The 23,093-nt window shown below is 42.9% G+C and overlaps 2 protein-coding genes across 3 annotated transcripts in view; one reads left to right on the forward strand and one right to left on the reverse strand.

Annotated features, from left to right (window-relative positions):
* Positions 1-23,093, reverse strand: part of LOC119660612 (zinc finger protein 704) — a 473,444-nt gene that overhangs the window by 19,952 nt on the left and 430,399 nt on the right. For both annotated transcript variants that reach the window (XM_038069306.1, XM_038069305.1), the window contains exon 5: positions 19,119-19,216. In XM_038069306.1, coding sequence (XP_037925234.1) covers positions 19,119-19,216 — 98 coding nt within the window. The remainder of the gene's footprint in view (positions 1-19,118; positions 19,217-23,093) is intronic.
* On the forward strand, positions 2,239-6,904 carry LOC119660613 (histone-arginine methyltransferase CARMER). Its single transcript, XM_038069307.1, has 6 exons — positions 2,239-3,171; positions 4,145-4,273; positions 4,330-4,532; positions 4,606-5,164; positions 5,223-5,633; positions 5,694-6,904. Exons 1-6 carry the CDS (start codon positions 3,030-3,032, stop codon positions 5,780-5,782), a joined length of 1,533 nt encoding a protein of 510 aa, XP_037925235.1. The 5' UTR covers positions 2,239-3,029; the 3' UTR covers positions 5,783-6,904.

Consider the following 23,093-nt stretch of genomic DNA (forward strand, 5'->3'; position numbering starts at 1 on the left):
AAGACGCCATTCCGCCAAATCGTTTTAGTATCGAAATTTCGAGTTAGAATAAAGTTAGGTTTGTCTCTAGAATGCAAATTAGATACGCGTTAACCATTTTCCATTGAAACATTGGGATTGTGGAGTATTAGCCAGTAATTTCTAAGAGGTAATATAAAACGTAGTGCCAGAATAATATTAGGTTGTTGCAAATGAAATGTCGGATTTTTCAATGAAGTGAAGTTAGTTATGATTTTAATGTTTAAAACTGCCGCAAGGTGACTCTGGTGGTATGGGATAATTGAGTATAAATAGTCGTTCGTTCGATCAAGGAGTCATTTCAGTTTCAATCGTCATTGAAGTTCCAAGTAAAACTCAAAGAAAAAAGCATGGAAGGGAGTCAAAAACGTCTACTTTTTCTATATGAATTTAAACTTGGTCACAACGCAGCGGAGGCAACCAGAAACATTTGCAGAACATTTGGAGCTGACGCAACAAACGAACGAACGACACAGCGGTGGTTCGAAAAATTCCGATCAGGCGACATGACCCTCCAAAGTGAACCTCGTGGACACCCAGGACCATCGATCGACAACGACGAGTTGCGTTTGATAGTGGAATCTGATCCCCGATCATCGATTCGTGACATTGCAGACAAAATAGGCGTACACTATTCGACAGTATCTCGGCACTTACAACAGCTTGGAAAGGTGAAGAAGCTTGATAAGTGGGTTCCGCATGAACTCAACGAGCAAAACATGGCGCTGCGAATGGAAATATCCAGTTCTCTACTCAACCGCAACAGGAACAATCCCTTTTTGCGCAGAATAGTGACATGCGATGAAAAGTGGATATTGTACGACAACCGTCGCAGATCAGCGCAATGGCTAGATGCCGATCAGCCTCCACAACACATGCCAAAACCGAGCCTTCACCCGAAGAAGGTAATGGTAACTGTTTGGTGGTCTGCATCTGGAATTATTCATTATTCGTTTTTGGAGCGTGGTGAAACAATTAATGCAGAGAAATATTGTGCCCAACTTGATGAAATGCACGAGAAATTACGTGTTCAGCGGCCTAGATTGGTCAACAGAGATGGAGTGATACTGCTCCATGATAACGCCCGACATCATGTTTCCAGAATGACGGTCCAAAAATTAAATGAATTACGATATGAGACTCTTCCTCATCCACCATATTCACCCGACGTCTCGCCAACCGACTACCACTTTTTTAAGCATTTGGATCACTTTTTGGCGGGGAAACAATTCAGCAATTTCAGAATTTCTTAGCTCTAGAAACCCAGACTTTTACGAAACTGGAATAAATGCCCTTGTATCTCGTTGGGAAAAGTGCATTGAAGCTGCTGGTTCTTATTTTGACTAATAAAATTAATTTTCATAGAAGTTATAGTTTTTTGAAATTTTACTCAAATATCCGACATTTCATTTGCAACAACCTAATACTAAAATCGAAATCATATCCATCTTCTTCTTTAGCCTTTGTCCCATTCAGAATCTGTGCCGCTTCGTATTGACCAGTTAAGCCATTTCATCATCATTGAGCCGGATTTTATCCACAACCTGACGGTCATGGTATCGCTAATAGATTTTGTCGTTATGTAGGTTATGGAATTGTCCATCCTCATGTAGGAAGGCAAAAGTTCTTCGGAGGATTCTTCTTTCGAACGCGGCTAAGAATTCCTAATTCTTTTTGGTAAGAACCCAAATCTCCGAGGAATACATGAGGACTGGCACCAATTTCGCTCGACCAAAATCATGATCTGAATGCAAACTACCTTCCAGCGTGTAAAATCACCGTTGCTTCTGTCGATGATTTGATCGTTTCCGATCGGCTTTGATGTTCAGACCAATGGCAAGTGGATTCCCGATTGCTGCAACCTCATAACTAACGCGAATATCTTCATTTCTTCACTGCTCCAAAGTGTCGTCTTCGTTTTATTGCCGCGAGACGCCTTTCATTGTCCTTTTGTCTTTTATAGTCTTTTTCGTTCATTTTCAACAATTTTTCAGGAAAATATAAAAACATTCCAGGCAAATCCTATGGAAGTTCCAGTTCATTAAATGCAAGGCCAAAGAAAAATATTCTTTGGTTGTTTATCGCCGGTTGCGAAAATACTTTCTCGCCCAAATTTTAAGCCAGCTAACCATTTTTGAACCATTCTTAGAGTGTGACGTCTCCATATAAATACGTTTTCACTACGTTCGATAGTTTTATTAGAAAAAGATTGCAAACACAAAAAAATCAAAAGTGAGAAATACCCCGGGCTGGTTTAAATCTTTGCTACTCAAAGCATTACAGATAAATTCCCTTAATTTCTATGCTGGGCAATACCCAGGCGCCATTTTCGCGCAATCGCCATGCACACAACTCCACTAATTTCCCTGTATTATGTGTCCAAATAGAGAAGTCACACACACACATTGCCCGTCTCCACTCCAATAATGAACTTGAAATCGTGAATACGCGCTCCTAATGTCAAAAAGCGATTTTCCCAGAACACCTTTTCAATTGGAAAAATCGCATAGATAATTCGCGAATCTTGCATTGGATGTTCCGTTGGAATTGCGCGCATCCGGGTGTAGTGGAGTACGAGTGTTGATGGTGTGAAAAATCGGCGCAAGTTTAGCACACCGCGACGGGCCCAGCAGCATCGAATCAAAGACGTGACGGCACCAGAAATCCGGGAGAAAAGTGCTCTTTTGTTCGTGATTTCGGCCTTTGAGCAGATCAAGCGTGCGGGACTATACCGCGATACTAACACAAAGGTGCGACGTGAACGCGTGCTTCGAAACGTGAGGATTCCCACGACGAAGCAAACAACCTAAGCGGCGCCTCGACAAACAGCAAAACGGACCGCGATCGGCGCAAAAAGCGCAACAAAAGGACTCATTGTTGCGAGCTGCATCTGCGGCGTGGAGTGGGACGCAGCAGAACTCTACGGAGCCAGTACACAAAGCCATTGGGAGAAAGACGACGTCTCGAATCTCAAATTGGACCACGCGTGGACGACGGGCGACAACAGTGCGATGATGATGGCGGAGGGGACCTTCCACGGCGTTTTTGTTTATAAGATCGAGGAGAATCTGCAGCTGGTGAAAAAGTTCGATAAACCCTGCACAGTTGCGTGCGGCTACGATCCTCAGGGAACCATCCTGAAAATCACATTAGGTGAGTGGCCCCGCCGGACGACGTAAACAATGGCGCGACCAATGGAAACTTCCCAAAATGTAATAACAACAGCCGCAAACTTTGCGGTCTGCTTGCTGTTGACCATTTCATGTGTGTTGCGGCCGGCAACGTCGAGCAGATTTCTCCCCGCGCGCAGAATTCCCTTGCCATTGACGCTCCGAAAAGTCACAAGAAGAAATCTTGCGACGAAATTTGACGCGCTTATAGTGCCTGGTGCCGCTGCCCTAGTCATCGTTATGCCCGGGAATTTTCGCAAGTGCGCTGTTATCATCCTCGTAGTAGTCGATTGGCCCATGGGAGCTGTGCACGGCTTGCGTGGGGACGGGCGACGATGTGCAATGCATTGATTGCGAGAAGAGGGGCTGGAAAATTGCCTGCTGACCATGAATGAATGAATGGAAAATGAAAAGTTAATTTGGGGGCGGGGGAAGGTGATGTGGAATTGCTACGGGCAGCCGCGCGGGTTTTCCACAGAGAAAACAACTTCGAGGGCATAATCGATTCGCATGAGAATCGCCCGAGCCGAGTGGCTCTCGGCATTGTTTATGCACCGGCAGGAGTGCAGCCGAAAAATCGAAAGCGACGAGTGCATCTCGAGAAGGCGAGGCTTGCTTCCGGGGATCATTCGGGTGGCAAGCGATGCCGTTGTTCTTGACACAGTCCTTGATAGTTCTTATCCTTGCCTTGTACAATGAGATCTTTTGTTTATAATGTGGCTCAGCGTAATTCTGTGCAGCAATGCAACCAAGTGAGGTCAAAAATAACTACAAACTTCAGTTTAAGAGTTAAATTTCAAGACAAATCCGCAGGAGGAGTTCAATTGGGGTCGTTCTGTGAGATTGGGTGATAATTCCTGTTAGTTCCTTTCCCCAGATCTACTTTGATTCACTGTTAAATCCACCCCCAACCCAAATGATAGCTGATCAGAACTAACGGTCGACATTCCTTGCAGATGAAGAGGGCACGAAGTCCATAGAATATCTTCTCACATCAGAAACAGACACAGCGCGACTGGGCCAGAGAGGTGAAGTAATAAACACAGACGACGAGGATATTTGTCTTAGATTTAACGCAGACACAGGTAAGCCAGTGTGATCGGCATGCAAGGCTCAGTACAGCTAAGCGTCTCCTTTGCAGATGCATCACGTTTTCGTAAAATAGTAGATAAAGTAAAACGTCACCGCCCAAAATCAGTATTTTCACAACGAACCGAAGAGTCTTCCGCTTCACAGTATTTCCAGTTTTACGGCTACCTGAGCCAGCAGCAAAACATGATGCAGGACTACGTTCGGACGAGCACCTACCAAAAAGCTATCTTAGGGAATTTATCGGATTTTCACGTAAGTTAGGCAGTTGCTGCCGGATTCCTACCTTCTCCCATGCACCCTGGCACATTTCTTTCCTTCCCGGCAGAATAAAGTTGTCCTGGATGTTGGCGCTGGGTCGGGAATCCTTTCGTTCTTTGCTGTACAGGCCGGAGCCGCCAAGGTGTATGCGATCGAAGCGAGCAACATGGCCCAGTACGCGCAACAGCTGGTTATGTCGAACAACGTGCAGGAAAAAATTATGGTGATCCCCGGGAAAATAGAGGAAATTGAATTGCCGCAAATGGTGGACATTATCATCTCCGAGCCGATGGGCTACATGCTGTTCAACGAGCGCATGCTCGAGACATATTTGCACGCGAGGAAGTGGCTTAAGCCAAACGGTAAAATGTTCCCGACGCACGGCGACCTGCATATTGCGCCATTCAGTGACGAGGCGCTCTACTCAGAGCAGTACAATAAGGCGAACTTCTGGTATCAGTCGGCGTTCCATGGAGTCGACCTGACGGTGTTGCATAAGGAAGCAATGAAGGAGTATTTCCGCCAGCCAATCGTAGATACATTCGATATTCGAATTTGCATGGCCAAGTCGATAAGATACGTCTGTGACTTCTTGAAAGACAATGAAAGCGATTTGCATGACATTGGTAAGTCCCTGGACAGTCCCTTAGCTGCCCCTAATCGCAAACAATGCTTCCCTTGCAGACATACCTCTCGAATTCCACGCCTTGCAGACTGGAATTTGCCACGGCCTCGCGTTCTGGTTCGACGTAGAATTCCTGGGATCAACGCAGCAAGTGTGGCTCTCGACTGCACCCACAGCTCCGCTGACGCACTGGTACCAGGTCCGGTGTCTTCTTCACATGCCAATTTTCATTAAGCAAGGTCAGATGCTGACAGGCCGTGTGTTACTCGTGGCGAATAAGCGGCAGAGCTACGATGTGACAATCGATTTGCGGATTGAGGGGACACACATTTCCTCTAGCAACACGTTAGATCTTAAAAACCCCTACTTTAGGTACACTGGAGCGCCGGTCACTGCTCCGCCCGGAACTAATACTCAGTCACCGTCAGAGGCCTATTGGGCACACTTGGACGCGCAAGGCGTTCGAAATGGTAAGTTCATTCCCTTCTCCCAATTGACCCGAAACTCAAGAAATCATCCTTCGATTACAGCCGTTAACTTAGTCAATGGAATAACCGTGAACGGGATCGGCGAGGCGTCAATGGACATAACCCACGCGATAATCAACCAAACAGTCTAGAATAATGCCAGACGGAACCTCCCTCCTACCGAAACATCGTTACTTCCTCCACAACTTTACTTCTAAGGTCGAGCATTGTGGTCCTACTCAAGCAATACTTCAACAGCAGCTAAACTTACTCTCCGGACGTGTCTGCCGCATTCAAACTTCTCCGAAACCTCGAACAAAACACGAAATCACGATCCAACGCCCACCCATTTCCACTATTACGAGTCTGACCCCGCCATAACTACGCAACATATTCTCCTTCTCTAAACTCAGTTCGCGGCAAATCTAGTGGACGGGCCTTTTCATATTGACAACGATCTCCGCGGTCGGATTTAGTTCTACCCTTTTCAGACTTGCACCACGTGCAGAAAACGGTTCGCTTTCACAAAGTTTCAACGGGTTAGGAGTGAAAAAGTGCAGAAGACGAAGATTATCATTAATATTAAGTAGAATTACACGACATAGTTTATGACTTTATTTTAAAGCGACCTTTTTTTAATTGTTTTCGAAGTAGTCGATATTTTATTATTTATTTTACGTTTTATTTTTGTAAAGAGCAAAAACGCTGAGAATGGCAAAAGCGAAAGTGCCAGCGGCTTATTGTTTGGGGGTCGCGACACCTGAAAATCACGTTTCAAGTAAGGCGCCCTTTCCGTCAATGTGCAACAGAAACCCCGACGCGTCCCTCCGCCTTACCGCTCAAGATTGATTTTGGTTTAAAGTGAACGATGATATATTTTGTAAATTTATACTGTTATCGACTTTTTTCCTTGTTTATGTTTGAAACAGAACGGGAGATGATGCGGACGAAAGAGACAAATAGAACGGCGGTAATACGCCCATCGTACTACTATTTACATTTTGCTTTATTGAACAGAATACTATGCAGATTCGAGCAATCAGAGAGCGCGCCGAGCAGATTGTCGTAGAGTGCATTCAGTTAAGGACAAGAAAAAAGACTAGAAACTATTAACCTTTTATTTGAGATAATTTTCTCGGTACGCTGAATGTTTATGCTAGGATGACAAAAAGAAAATTATGTAATTGATAGTGAAGAAAACAGATAATTGTCTTTGATTGGAAAAAACATTATGGCCAGATTGGAAAATATATAAAAAGAAAAATTGGCGAGAAGATTTGTGTTCTTATTTTACCCTCGATGTCCTCACAGAATACAGAAATTCATTCCCTGGTTTTTGTAGTCTCGCTAAACTTCGGGACATTAGAGGAGCAGGGTCACTCTCAAGACCATTGGGCATCAACAAAGGTCTACGACAAGGGGATGTCCTATCATGCGTCCTCTTTAACCTGGCCCTCGAGAAAGTGATCCGTGTTGACCCTTTAAGTCCACCCTACTACTGGCCTATGCTGACGATATCGACATCATGGGAAGAACGACCCGAGACGTACAAACTGCCTTCATCCAGATCGAGCAGGCTGCGCGAGATCTTGGGCTGCACATCAATGAAGGCAAGACAAAGTATATGGTGGCAACGTAAGCTCCGAAAACCAACCAACCAACATCAAACCGCACTGGTCAAACGGAAAGAATAAAGATAGGAGAATACAACTTTGAGATCGTTGATAATTTCTCCTATATAGGGTCGAAAATCACATCCGATAACAGCTATGATGATGAAATCCGCGCATGGTTGTTGTCAGCTAACAGTCTATTTCAGCTTACAAAAACTGTTCCAAAACGTCTTACCGTAGGGTCAAAGCTCTTACTGTACAAGGCAATGATCTTGCCAGGCCTCATGTATTCCTCGAAGCCTTGGTTTCTTAGCAAGAAGAATTGCGAACTCTTGGCCGCGTTCGAGAGGAGAATCCTCTGAAGAATTTTTGGCCCCCTACATGAGGATGGACGATTCCGTAGCCTACATTACGATGAAATCTATGAACGATACTATGACCGTCAGGTTGTGGATAAAATCCGGCTCAATAGGTTACGGTGGGCGGGTCACTTAATTCGTATGGATGAGGATGATCCCACCCGGAAAGTCTATAAAGGCAATATCTATGGTAGACCCTACCTAAGATGGAGCGCTGGCGTAGGTCACGACGCCACACAGCTTTGAGGGATATCGATTTGGTGGACCTTGGCGCAAAACCGGACATGTTGGCATGGTGCTTCGGGGTTGAAAAATAAGACCAATTCGAATCCTCTTGGCGAATAAGGTGATTACTCTCACCAACAGAACTGAAGCAATTCTGCATAAGATTTAAATGAGGGAAATGGATGAAGTAATAATCGTAGCTATGCTTAGAGATGAAGCAACGACAAACAAGCTTAAACCACATGGAGAACGTTATCATCAGTACGGCCAGAAAGATATTTGGCCTCAGTCACAAAAAAATCGCAACGATTGGTTTGTTGACGATAGTAAACTAGCTGCCACACGCAGAGGTTAACTACGAACTTCGTTGAGTGGGGAAGCGACTTCACACATTGAAAAGAAAAGTCTAGAAGAACGAACAGAAATGTGAGCTCGAAAAGTGCAGGGAGTAATCGCGCAAGTTTTACCAGCAAGTCGGCAGGATGAAGCCAAAAATACCTCGATGGTCATTGATCCCATCGAAGAGGAAAACTTAATTTCCGACCGTGTGGTCGTATTGATAGTTTGAGTATTTTGCTGAACCGCTCCATAATCAGAATACCGAGGATCCGCCAATCGGAAACTACGGATAAATGCCGCCACCACTACGCACAGAGTGCAATTCATCGGCTTAAGACCCATAAGTTGGCAAGAGTCGATGGAATTGTAGTCGAAGTAGTTAAACTTGAAAACGATCAACTTTCTTCTCCGCGTATTTCAATTCAATGTTTCTATTATGAGGATTAATAACTTCAATATTATATGTGAACCCGTTTGATCAACTAATACTATTCTTGTTGTGATGATGAGCAGTTCAAGCTTCTCCTCCTTCTATATCGTTATAGTCCGATGTCGGTTCTTGGCCTCCCGAAATCCTGGTGTATCATCCAAGTTTCGCTGCCATAACTCGGAACGGACCGAACCAACATTTTATATACTATGAACTCTGTTCTCCTGTGTACATTTTTATTTTTCAAAATTGTTTTTTTGACAAGCAAACTCCGTCATGCTATTAACATAGTATGCTGGTCCCAAGCCCAGGTAAAGGAGGAGGGTTTCGGGCAACGTACTCTGTACTATCCTCAGTAAAACAAAAATAAAATGCTGAGATCAGGGAAAGAGATAAATAGAGCATAGTTGGAGTTATTCCACTATGCTAGATCCTACCTGATCTCTCTTGGTGACAGGTCCCGCGACAGGCCGACCAAGAAAATGCATACAATGTCGTTACAAATATGATGATCGCTCTCTATGGTTCTGAGTGTTGGTCGACTATAAAAGACAATGAATGGCGTCTTGCGGTAATGGAGACGAAGATGTTGCGTTGTACTAGTGTCGTTTTGATCACATACGAAATGGGGATATCCGCGATCATTATGGAGTTGCATCGATCGTGGAAAAATTGCGAGAGGCGTTTTTGATGGTATAGTCACGCAATTCGTGCTAACGAGAATTCACTTACCAAGATTGGTCTCAACATCGAAGTCGATGGTAAACGACCAAAAGGCAGGCCGAAACAACGATGGCTTGATACGCTGGATGGGGATTTAAAAGCCTCGAGATCAGGCATTCGATGGAGCCAACTGGCGATACCGATCACGACGAGCCAACCCCGCTTGTGAACGGGCCAAGGCTGAAGAAAAAGAAGACAAGTAATTTCTTCGTTTGTTTCATTGGCTACCTCGTCAAGGGCTCTTTCTTTTGATCATGCAAGAATATTTACATCATCCATATAGGCGACTATCTGGGATGAGTTATACACTGCTACTGGCATCTTGCAGATTATCTACTTCAGAGTGACATTAAATAATGTTAGGAGGCTTATCGCCTTGCCTTAATCTAGATTGCCGAAACATCTTGTAACTTGATTTCATATCTCTGTTTGAGAGCTAGACTGACTTATTGTCATTCTGATGAATTGATTGGACTGGACCTTAAATTAAGGTAATATTTTGTATGGTACCGAGTGATCGATACGGTCGTATGGTATACCTGTTCGAAATCAACAAAAATTGGACGGATACAAGCGTGCATCTACTTTGTTACGAATATCTAATCATAATTTTAAATCCGGCTATAACAACGAAAAGAGTGATAACAGGATTTCTGTCCCCATCCCCAGGGAATCTAATTGGAGACATGGGGCAAATAAAAAGTCAATAGCCCCAATATTTCCAAGAGCTACTGAATGCCACAATCAAATCCAATCTCCGGGCAACGTAGGAGCGGAGGAACTGAAAACGCTCAGAAAAAAGCATCGGCTGTGGATGCAATATCTGGTAATCTTCTAAAAGCAAGAAAAGTGGGGATGGCGACCAAGCCTCGTGAACTCATAAACACTACTTGATTTGACGAAACTATGCCGGAAGATTAACACAAAAGTGTCATTTGCCTTATTTATAAAAAAAGTGACAAACTCTGTTGTAATAACAATAGAGGAAATCGTTATGTACATATTATAAAGTGCTGCCAAACAAAAAAAAAGAAGCATTGAACACTTCACAAAAAACATCCTTGGCGAATACCAGGGAGAATGTTAACGTAAAAAGTCAATGACTGAGCAGTTAAACCTGGCCGGTTCCAATACATTTCATAAGCAGAACTAACGGATGCTACCCGCGGTTCATATCCATCCCTCTGTCTCCGATTTGACGAGGCAGGTTCATTCGCTCCACGGTAATATCTGGTTGATGCATTCAGAATTTGGGCATAGTAGTCCGTATCCGCCGCTGGACGTTTTACAGATTAGCTTGCGTCCACGGTAGTATTCTGAATGCATATGGCAATGCAGAAATAGCAAACACATAAAATGCGCTTATTCGTGATTTCAACATCAGGTTTAGACGTTGCAGGAGTTGCGGTATCAGAGCATCTTTCAAATCATCGATTCCAAAATGAGCTCACTGCAGGATTTCTAGGTGAATGTAAAAAAAGTTTGTGTCGGACATTGCTTGTGGAGGATGTGGAGGTTATCAATGTGTTGTTCGACATGCTGCTCGTGATGAATTCAATACCTGCCTAAACCAAATTTCATCCGAGTATCACGGTTAAGCATGTCACCTTTCTGTTTAAGTACATCAAATGAGTCAGCTTGCACTTAGCATGTAAACCATATTTGATTGGAAGACCATGGTCTGTAGCGTTATTCAGTAGGAAAGAAGGTTCAACACTATAAATCTAGAGAAGACTCAATGAATTCTCTTGAAAAATGCGCATCGTTACGCGGATAAGGTGTTGCTACTCTCAGATGAATACACTGACGTTGTGTTATTGATCAATGCAATATAGACGGGGAAGATTAATTAGGCAGGGGTTCGGGAAGCTGTCAAAAATCTTGCCGTAATAAATGTAACAGCTAAACAGGTTATTATTCCTAAATGGATTTACTCAACGGCTTGTTGATTAGTCATTATATTTAGTTGTCATAAAACTCTGGGGTGTAACGTGTCAACTACGTCTACGCACTATTGCTGCTGGTGAGGATGCAAGTTATCCGGTCCGTCATTAAGTGGATGCGGACTCAGAATTCTCTGCATCCTGAATAAAAAATTTACTTCGACCTAATTTAGGTGTGAACATATGACGGATTTCACTTGAATATAATTCACCTTCATGTCGTTTTTGGGATTATATATAAATGGAGCGATTGCCACCTGTTGCCACTTTCAGTCACACTGTTAGCAGCGCAGCGGTGAGGCTGCAGAAGAGATAAGTTGCCTCTGCCCTGGACAAAACCGTCAATCAACCTTTTTTTTAAAAAACATCAGTTCTTGGTAATTCTGTACCTGTGTAGCTCGACTATTTCAACAAGAAAGAGACACCGGCGAAGACGACCTCCGTGCGGTGCGCTCGGTGACGCTAGTGACCGAAGAAAATGTCTAAAAGATGGAGAAATAAGTAATGGCCGACTGAAGACATAAATTGGGACAGATAAAAGCAGAAGTACAAACTAGCAAAGAACAAATTGGGGAGATTTTAAATGAACATGAAAATGCGAACGCGTAAATCCAGAGCCGGGGTGAAAACTGTGCGGGCGCTCCTTTTATCCCTTTTTCCACTGAAATTCCTAATCCGTGCCTTCGAGGAAACTCCCGGAGAGAATCGTCCTCTCTCGTCAAGCCAGCATAGTTAAGATTTTTAGGAATTGTGGCAGAATGATTTAGACTTGTTGAAGCCTGAGTTCCTCAATATAACTCGGAGTCCGAACAAGATTCGACGCACTGGATAAAAAAGGGAGAAACGCCACCAAAGAAATTCAAAATGGCAAAGTCAATTTCTGGGATAGCTAGGATACTACGCTAAATTGCTGGGTCCCGCACGTGGGGCTGTCATACAGAAGATACGTGGCAAGTTGGCACGCGAAGTGCTATTTTTGCAGAATAGCGAGTTCGTTCATCTCCACCACCCGAGGGATGCCTTGAAAGTTACGATATTCACAAAAATAGACCACCCATCGTACAACCCGGACTTGACTTTCAGTGACTATTTCCTATTTTCAGATTTAAAAGAGGAGTTAAGTGGAAGAAGATTTTCAACCGACAGTGAGATGAAGGCGGCCGTAGAAAACCATTTTGGAAAGAATATTTTTAGAGACATGAAGGCATTATATTTACAATGTGAAAAAAACGAAGTCATACTTTTCATCCATTAAGCACCTTCAGCCATGGCGCACTATTTGTGTGGAGTTTTGAACTACCGGTCTCCACATGTTTTGCAATTTTTCGCAAACGATGGATTGAAAGTCGATACAAAAAGGTCACCCAAACACTATTAGACACAATACTCAAATTGGCATTAAATTTCATAAAAGAAAATGAAACAAAATGGCTTCAAAACCCCAGACCTATAAGAACACAGCGGAATAGCCACTATCTCGAATTCCCTGAAGCCGGTTAAACGGTCCATCAGCAATATCTACGCACTATTTATTCTAAGTAGGCCAACTAACAGATATTTAATGGACAACACTCCCATGAATTTTATATTGGAATCGTTAACTGAAATTGAAATTAATTGCGCAAATTCACACTCCCACATTTTAACCTACTATTCCCGACTCATTATCATCCATCTACGCATGCTGAATAGCAACGACCCGGGGAAGAAGCGCTTAACTGCAAACAACTTGCTGTTTCCATAATGTGATCCACCCAAAACCTCATAATCATAAATACAAAACGCTCCATTCGATTATGTAAATCATTCCGGCATTTGGCATAGTTGGAGGGTATGCAGGCCACTTGAGTATTGTTCTGAAGTAGAGTCTATCGGAAATTCAAATGGATCCCATATGTGTCTGTCGAGCGGATCAGCGAGTGATGATCATGTGCATTTCTGGGTAGTGAAGCAACGCGAAGCCGGCCAAGCTCCATTGACTGACCAGTCGCCATGCTATGATATCCAATATGGTGAATAGTGGATACCAATGCGGAAAGAATCCGTTTAAAGATAGATACAAACGGAGAGTGCTGGAATAGCTTAACCTCAAAAGAGTTCTGTTTACCGATACCGGTATCAACATCATTCTGGTTTGTTTAGACCGGAAAACAGCTAACCATAGAATGTTGGAGTTGGTTTTTCTGCAGGTTGTGCTTTGCTTGAGGGGATTCAGCTTGAGGGATTCGTAGTTCAGACTTCGGTTCTTTGCACCAATTTATTGAAGAACGCCTCAGCAAAAGATTGAAATTAAAAATCCTGTACTGATCACCACAAATGTGTTGAGTTATGTGACCAAAGCACGGGATCTTCCCATTCCAATAATCTCCACTATAAATTCTAAGCAAAATTCTGAAAACTAGACAAATCCGCCATTCCGACCACTCTCTGCAACACACGATCAAAGGAAATTCTAAACATTTTCAACCAAAAATAGATGCACGCGTTTTAGGTTATTAGCCTGGCCACTAAGAATTTCGTTAAAGAACAGTTACCCCATCCGATAGTTTCGCTAGGCGTTCCCGTCTGGACGATAAGAACTCGAAACACGTGCTTGAGCCATTAAGCACATAAATATCATCTTTATGGAAATTGATGGTAAACGAGGCATTGTTTATTTATTGGCCGTTGAATGGTGCTTTTAGGGTCACCAAAAGCGATTTCAATTCTAGACACAGTCATGTTTACATATGTGCTGAACCAACGACTTCCCGGTTGGATCACTGGACGCAAACTAGCCACTTGGCCGATAAAATAGAAAATGGTTTCTTTCAGCATGGCTTCTTCAAAGAGGAATGTAGGTCAAAGATTTTGGAATGACTTGGGAGTTTTTTGTTTGGATCCATGGTGGAAGACATGATTCGATGATGAGTGGGATGATTTCCATATTGAGAAATCGAGAATCACTTGAAAGTTTATTTAGATGGGACTGAATGGTTAGCTTGAGCATGAAAATGTTATGGTCAGCTTCCTCACTTAGAGGTATCATAATGTGAGCGAATAATAAGACTCACACGCTCCAAATGCTTAGGGTGACCTTAAGGCCTTAGGTATAGCCTCGTTATAAAATTCTGGAACAAGGGGTTAATGGAACATTCTTTCTCTTTTCGAATAGCCAATTAAAGATTGTCGCTTGGAAAATGTCAAACACGTCAGACAAATTCGACTTTAACTGACACCTTGTCCTTCTTCTGCCAAATAAAAATACACAGGATATGCTGGATTTTTTGGAAGCGTTAGCACATTGAAATCTACACATTTTGATTCATATCTAACAGGATGATACTAACTAACTAACTAACGTATGGAAAATCTACCTGATAATTTTCCCGAAAGGCTATAAATTGATAAGCTGATCAGAAGATATACAAGCCCCACCAATGACTGTCTAACCAAAAATATATTCTTCACGACGCTACAATCCGATGTTGATCCATGCCCTCTAGAAGTTTTCATTTCAAGGGATCTATTTGTTACAGTTCAATGACGCCATTGAATAGCGTATGACCCTCGTTTACTGATTCTCCTATCTGGTCGGCGATTTTCTAGGTGCCAATTTGCCTTTCATCTAGTGGATTTGAATACAAGTCAACAGTTCCTCTGGATGTGTGATAGTATTCACGAGGCAAAATCAGACAGCAAGTGTACTCAATTTTTATGGTCTTCAAAATAATCGAATTAAAAGAAATTATCTGATAACATTTGTGACCGAGACAAAAGCAAAAGAAGAAGATTTGTAAAACATCCATCCCTCCCATTCGATCCATGCAGGGATCAATTGTTTGATGCCCGCTCGAAAACAGGTTAAGTAAATATGGGGGTGGCCTGAACCGTCCCACCCAAACTGGACCAGGGAAGTTGCTTTCGTGGTATTGCCGTGTGAAACTTGACATTGTCGTGTCTGCAGTCATGGCGCTCTTCTTTTATTCTGAATCGTCCTTTACAATTTTTTTAGGGTATCTCAGAATTTTGCCGGGCCGATAGTCTCCCCCTGAATCAGATATGAAATCAAAATTATGCTTTGATGGTCCCAAAATACAATGCTGTGATTTTTTTTGGTCGAAATTGTAATTTTGAATTTTATTGGAGTAGGGTAGAAAAGTGTGTGGGGAAGCCTAAACAAATTAAAAGGACTGTTAAGACTGTCCTTTGGTTTGATCTGATCCTGATTTCCAGCAACAATGAAGTGAATAGAATCATCGTCTTCGAGTTTGCGGCGTTTGAAAAACTCCTCGGTCTGCACTCGATCTAACTTGTGCTGTTTTGTCAACCGTTTTGGGACCCATCTCGCAGACAGTTTCCGATAAACCTTTAGGCTAGTACAAATCTGGAGATTTGCGGAAACATCGCAGAGAGTTAATCCAATGTCAATCTGCAATTGTCACCCTCGGATTTTTCCATAAATCATAATTGAACGGTTTCCGCTCCTCTGATCGTCATGCATTGAAGTATGACCATTTGGGAGCTCCCGATATCATTTGTACATACAATTTATCATCCATCACTATAAACAGTTTTAACCACATTCAAAATCTCAACTGGAATCCTTCCCTTCACAAAGAGGTAGCGAATGATGTTGTGGTTTTCGCACCTGGCAGGAGTGGTGATCACGCTAAGTCTAAAACAACTCAGAAGTAGTGGTTTCAACGCCTCCAAAGTGGTGATTTCGACGTGTTTGAAAAGCCGGTAAAAGTTTGTCCGCGATGGAAATGGTCCAACATGCAGGGAAATGGGGACCACATCAATTAAAGTAGAATGATATGGGAAGACGTTTGGTGACGTCTGAGATGCTTCTTGAATTGTAGAAAATGGCAATGAAGAATCTTGAAAATTGGCAGGTTTATTAAGTCAATTAAGCCAATAAGTCGGGAAACCGGAAGCTGGACGCTTCAAGTATGAAAGGTTTTGTGTATTTCTAATATAAAGAGATTTGAGTGTGCATTTGCCCCATTATAGCACGTATATATATTATGTGATAGAATCTACATAACTTATGGAGGTATGGAAGGTATTTCGGAGCCTAGGCACCATATAGTAGAAGCCTCTTGATTTTTTAAGATTTTTCGGTTGAATAGTTTCTGAGAATGGTTCTGCCAAAGAGATGGTTACCTTCAACAACCCGCACTTCCCATCTTTCCAACAAATGTCAAAACTAGAACCGAGCTTCGGGAAGTACTTATTGAGACCTTTCATTTGATATCTCACATGACTATACTTGGTGAAAAACAGTTTAACACCCTTTTTGCATGTGTGGGGTGACGAAAAATTGGGTGATTGTAGGTGAAGTAGGTACATCAATCCCAAAACAGGATACTCATGACTCAAAGGTTATTTTGCGCATCTGATGGGATCCGAGTCCTGTTATTTATAATGAACTATTTAAGCCGTTCGGAAAATTACTGGCGATTGTTACCTTTGAATAGAGCTTTGAGGGAAAAACGACAGGAATGATGCAGAAGACAAAATCAAATTGTTTTGCTGTATGACAATGCTAGGCCACATGTTCTACTGGTGAAAAAATATTTGAAATTAACAACTGTATAATCTTGACCCACCCGCCGTATTCCCCAGAAATTGCTCCTTCGGATTCTCATTTATTCCGATGCAATCAGCACTTACTGGGGAGTGCAAAGTATCGAAAAAGGGATTGAGTCGAAAGTACCGGATTGTTATCTTCGAGGAATTGGTTTACCACCTCTGAAAGATGGAGAAAAACTGTCGCTTCCAATAGTGAAAACTTCACATAGAGCCATTATCTACTTCGCTGTTTAAATAAATAAAAGACTTTGTTTAAAAAAGCCGGAAACTTATTCCCATATCCAATAACCTTCGAACCCCAAAAGCAGGTAAAATAAGAAGCTTTTTACCAACATTGGTAAAATCAAAATGTAATTGCTTGTGAACAGGACATGTTTTTTCTGATTTTGGGTTGGGTAGTTTCTGAGAACGGATCCTTGATGTTATTGGCGTTTCTCGGATCCCAACACTCCTCTCCTTTCCAAACAATGTCAAAACCAATATCAGCTTCGAAAATTACTAATGGAGACCTTTCATTTGATACCCCACACGGCTATATTCAGTGAAAAAACCTTACACATTTACTTTTAAAGGAACTTTTTGAAATTTGTTTTGGACATGCAAATATTTAGTGCAGTATTTATGAACCTCTGACGTAGCATTATCAGACGTCAATCAAAATAATCCAAAGGGTCGTCCGTTTGGAGGATGGCATTTGCAAGATACGAGATACAGATGTTGTGCATAGTGAAAACTGACGGAACATAAATTAAATACCAACAAGAATTTCGAAACAACTTATTTTCCCTGATTAGTCGCATTTTCATCTGAATGGATCCGTCCACATAATTGTTGACTCAGGGCCTCGGAAAATCCGAACGTTATCCCTAAGAAGGAAATGCATCCACAACGAGCGATTGTCTAATACAGATTGTGGTCAGGCCTGTCTTTTGGTCTTATCTTTGAAAAATTAGACCAGGCAAGCAGTGACTGCGTTATAGGAACATGGTAATGCAGTTCTAGTAATCTCAAATAAACGATGTACATCGTGGATGAAACAATCGATTTATTCGCGCAGCGACTTCCAAACTGAATCATCTCCCTAAATATATTATTGCAACTGCAAGGGCATTATGTATAAAATGCGATGTTACTTAGATGTTCACCACAGCTTCGCACGGTAGTTCAGATTCGAGAAGTGCAATATTCAATGACCCTGCTACATAAAACCAGCTGAATTTGAGCATTGGTCTGGCTTATGTTGGCTTGGAGGGTATGTTGATTCTGGTATATTGACATAGACCTACAAGTTCTGAAAGCTAGCCAGGTCAAATCGTAGATCTTGCTGACCGAGGTGATCATACCTTCATATCGTTCATATTAAATGCCCATCACAGCACGCAATGGGATTCTGCTGGAAGCACATCTCATCTATGTTTATATCGTTCAATTTGTGCCAAAAATTAGTTATTATCGATCTGTAGCGCTCGCTGTTGGTTGGCCATTAATTTTGATCTGCAACGTCAGTTCCATATCGCCTAAGTTCTGACGCAACATATCCCACGTTAAAGTTTGCGTCAATACAAGTTCTTATGTACGGCAGGGAATTGACTGCCTCGGGTTCTTCTCTGCATTTTCATGGGCAGCGACGATATCCTCGGCCGATCTGTCATTTCTTTTACGACATCCAAGGCAATGTCTATGAAGCCAACACTTCCGAGTTTTAAAACCAAGCATGCCTTGCTTGTTCGAGTTTTCCCAACCTTAAAAAACGAATGATTCTCCTCCTTTACGTAAGCAATTAGACAACATGTTTCGGAAATCCATCTTGTGAATGCACTTCACCGAGCAACTTTATCATGAAGGAGCAAGTGAAGTGAAGTGATATTATATTAGGCAACAGATGATCCGATTAAGTATAATATCGAGGCAAAATCAATTCAATTTGAAAACAATTGTATTAGTAATCTGTAACCATTTAGCTTCCAGCCCAATATTGTATAAGTAAATCATAAGATCAGAGAGTGTCCTTCTGTGGATAAAAAATTTCAATCTCTGGACAATTCGCTCCAATGTTCTATAAAATCCGGGCGGGTAATGAAGCAGGGGCGATTTATAGCCACATCTTCATATGCACCCAAGAATTTGACAATGAGGCAAATTCAAATCTCTTCGTAGTGATTTTGATTTAGATTTGAGCGATGTGGCCCATAATACGCTTGACGAAAGTGTCTCTAGAAAGCAAGTCTCAGGGTCCAGATTTTCATATAAAATATCTTTTTTGTTTCTAAAATACTCACCCCAAATGAGCAGTTCGCACGTGTAATTCAATTTTGGCCACAGTGTTCTCATATTGATGACATCCTTTCCAAGTGCATTGAAAGCGTGGACCATGAGCCTGGAATGGAAACAAACGAAATTAATTCACCTCAAGCAACAATAGAAAAAAAATTCGAAAGCTAACGTCCTAAAAACTTAAGTAAATGTAAATAATTTTTGAAATCTTTTTCGAAGCCTTTTACTGTTCGAACGCGTCTCCATTTTATTCATCAGAAAAGAGAAAAGTTAAAGTCGTTATTCATGCCATTATCACTGGGTAAGCAAATATTAAGTCATTCATTGCCGGCCCCAACGGTGCGATGTCGGTGGAATGTTGAGGACTTTGTAACGAGACTGTTTGCCCCAATTACCTACTAAAATTTGTTGTTTTTTCATTTACAAGCGCAGCATTGAATATACATACATAATAAAAAATGCAACTGAAAGTAAGGGTATGGGGGAGGTGATACGTTTCTGAGAGCGCAGTTGATACTTTTGCAGGTTGCCTTGCAGTAAGATAGCAATAGTGGGCCTGCCGCCCTTCGCCAGAAATACATTGGCCCTTATGTGCTTACATGCATATAGCGGATATGTGGGAGGAACGAGTGGTTATGGGGGTTATATAGAGCGGCGACACGTTGCTCTATGCACAACAATTGCAACCACTTGCACGACCTATTTACGAAAATGACCCAGATTCCGAAAGTTCTCCTTTTCAATGGGTTAACCTATATTCCGGAGCAGATAAGGACGCTAATGAAATAAATGTGAATGGATAAAGTTTGTACTGGGGATGCTGGTTCGAAATAACTATAAAGTGGGTCAAATTTAATTCAGCGGAAAATCCTGAGGACAAGAGTATTTAGTGAGATAAGCTTTCGATTGAGGTGGACAGTTAGTTTGGAATTGGGACAGTTCGTGTTATGTTAATGGATCTGGACAAGTTCGTTACTAATTGAAGTAAAAATTGGGGGAAAAATAATTCACACAAAAATGCACTTAAACAAAATTTTATTGAAACTTTTTCTGCAGATGGCTAGAAACAAACAGCAAAAGTTTGGCATATAAATTTAATTATCAATTAATTTGATTTAGTGAGTAATTTAATGCCTACTCGGAGGATTTCCCGTTTTTTGACTACAATTTTCTTTATATGAACAATCACAGTATTTCGGGGATCAGTCGTTCCTTTCCTCAGTGTTCATTTCTGTCTGGAAATAAGAAAACAAATGCTGAGGAAGGAAACAACTGATTCCCGAAATACCGTGTTTGTTTAAATAAAGAAAATTGTTTTTTTTTTGTGTGAAACAAAACCTTATTATAATAGAATCGATTCGTTGTCTGTCTGTCGAGCACACGCGATTTTCTCGGAAACGACTAAACCGATTGTCACGAAATTTGGTGGGAAAGTGAGGTCTGTGAATCCCTTTACATATAGCAAGTGGCGCAATTTTGTGTTGAGTTTAAGGGGAGGCTCCCCGTATCAAATGAAAGGGCTCAATTAGTACTTTTGTGAAACTGGTCTTATATTTGTAATCGGGTGAAACGTAGGGGGGAGTGAGGGCTCAAAATATGACGCTCAAAAAGTGTAACAGGTCTCGTTCCCAGAACCTATCCTTTTCGGTTGAATAGCTTCTGAGAATCAGACCCGTTATAATTTTTGGGGCTCATATTTTGGACCCTCACTCCTCTACGTTTCACCCTAAAGAAAATCACAGTGGTGTATCTAAAGGAAATCTAGGCCTCAAAATACATAATAATAATAACTCCGCCGAAGCCGGTCCCAAGCCCGGTTGTGAAAGGAGGAGGGATAGATAGTTTCAGTCTGAATGGCTGTACACCACCGCAGCGTCTCAGGGGGTAGGTGAGGAAAGTGCAGGAACTTTGCAGTCTTGCAGATTACTCACTAAGGAAGCTATCTCAACACCTGGCAGCTAGGGATAAAATGCACCACCAACAATGAGAAGAAGGAGAAGTTTGAGGTCCGGTACGGATAACCGGCGGGAGTCGTCTGACTTGGTGACTGGGTCGGGCTCTCGTAATGGACAGCACGGCGTCGAAACCGCTAGTCGTGGGGCGGTTCGACGTCTAGGCGCCACGACGACCAGGAGCACAGCTCCGCCTGCTGCAGCTGTTTCGCCACAATCTGTGGCGACCACTTCAGCAGGTTCGCGTAGGAAGCGGATGAAATGGACTGAAGAAATGAACCTCTTCATCATCCGCTCCTACTACGAAATAACCGCGGGGGCGGGTATAACATCTTACCGCCCCTTGTTGCACCAGAGATTCGTCGAGCGTTTCCCGCAATTCGCGCACGTGACTGTGCAGCGAATCGCAGACCAGTACCGCTTTATTACTCGCAGCGACACAATCCCAGCCACCATCAGGGAGCGTGTTCGACTTGAAGTCATCGGGGAAACTGGTGACCGAGAGTCGATGGGGGCAGAGGCGGCGGCATCAACAACACCACGCCGCACTGCAGGCAACAGGTTCAGTACTCGCCGAAGCACTCTTCTCCACCGTCCAGATGAGGTTTCCGCTGAGGTTCGGGACGAATTCCAAAGAGCGTGTATGGAATTCTCGGATATGGATCCTTTGCATAGACCAGGTATTCCCAGGCTCTATGCATCTCCAGCAACTCCGGGAATTCTATCTCAAATCAATGATGAGATTGCATCTCGACTGTGTGCTGATATGTCGCTGCTGCAACTACAATCACTTGTGTATTGTGGTGCAGTTGCGGTTATTAGATTGCACGGTCAGAAGATTCGCTTTCGCGTTATTGGTTTGAGTGACAAAAGAGATCCACCATGGAAAATTCGTCTGGAACGTCGGCGGGACTCACTAAGGCAGGATATTGCTAAACTGATTCAGATCAGCACTGGCAGTGCCAGCCGACGGGTGAGAAATAAAGTGCAGAGGGTTTACCGGAACTATGCCATCCCCTGTGAGACACCCGTTGTTGAAATTCTGGACACACTAAAACAGAAACTTTCTGTCATATGCAGTCGGTTACGACGGTATGGCGAAAGTTATTCCAGACGTGTCCAGAATGCAACATACGCGAGGAACCAGCGGAGCTTTTTCAGATCTCTCAACGAATCCCAACAGAGCGCCCAGACAATACAGTTCTCGGTGACGGAAGCGAAAGAGTATTGGGGTGGACTTTGGGGGTTACCTGCCCAGCATGCTGAGCATGCTGAGTGGATCACCGCCGAAGGCACCCGCCATGCCAATACACCTGGCATGAATTTCGCGGATGTTACGGAAGAGGAAGTTCGACGAGCCATAAACAGCTCGAAGAACTGGAGGGGCCCAGGTCTGGATCGGGTGCAGAATTTCTGGTATAAGAAATTTACCAGCGTACACAGTCGGTTGGCACGCAGTATAAATGAGGTCATGAGTCGGCCGGAGGAATTTCCACCTTTCCTCACTGCGGGGATTACCTACCTTATCCCTAAGAAGGACACGGTGCAGGACCCCGCAGACACAAGACCGATCACTTGCTTACCAACCCTCTACAAATTCATCACGTCCATTATTAGTGGAAGGATCAATGCGCACCTCGAGACCAACAACATTCTTTCCGAGGAGCAAAAGGGCTGCCGAGTTGGGTCAAGGGGTTGCAAAGAGCAACTCATTATCGACTCGGTAGCTGTAGGACAAGCAACTAGAGGCCAGAGAAACCTCTTCAGTTGCTATATCGATTATGCCAAGGCTTTTGATAGCGTTCCGCACACCTGGCTAATCGACATCCTACATCTGTATCGCATTGATCCGAAACTAATAAAGTTTTTGGCGACAGTCATGGAAGGGTGGCATACCACCTTATCAGTCCGTACATCTGAGGGTGCTAATACCTCAGAGCCCATCCGTATACGGCGGGGCATCTTCCAGGGGGATTCATTGAGTCCCCTTTGGTTTTGTATGGCACTGAACCCCCTTTCATGGCTACT

Source organism: Hermetia illucens, chromosome 6 (genome assembly GCF_905115235.1).
Source record: "Hermetia illucens chromosome 6, iHerIll2.2.curated.20191125, whole genome shotgun sequence".
Classification (NCBI taxonomy): domain Eukaryota; kingdom Metazoa; phylum Arthropoda; class Insecta; order Diptera; family Stratiomyidae; genus Hermetia; species Hermetia illucens.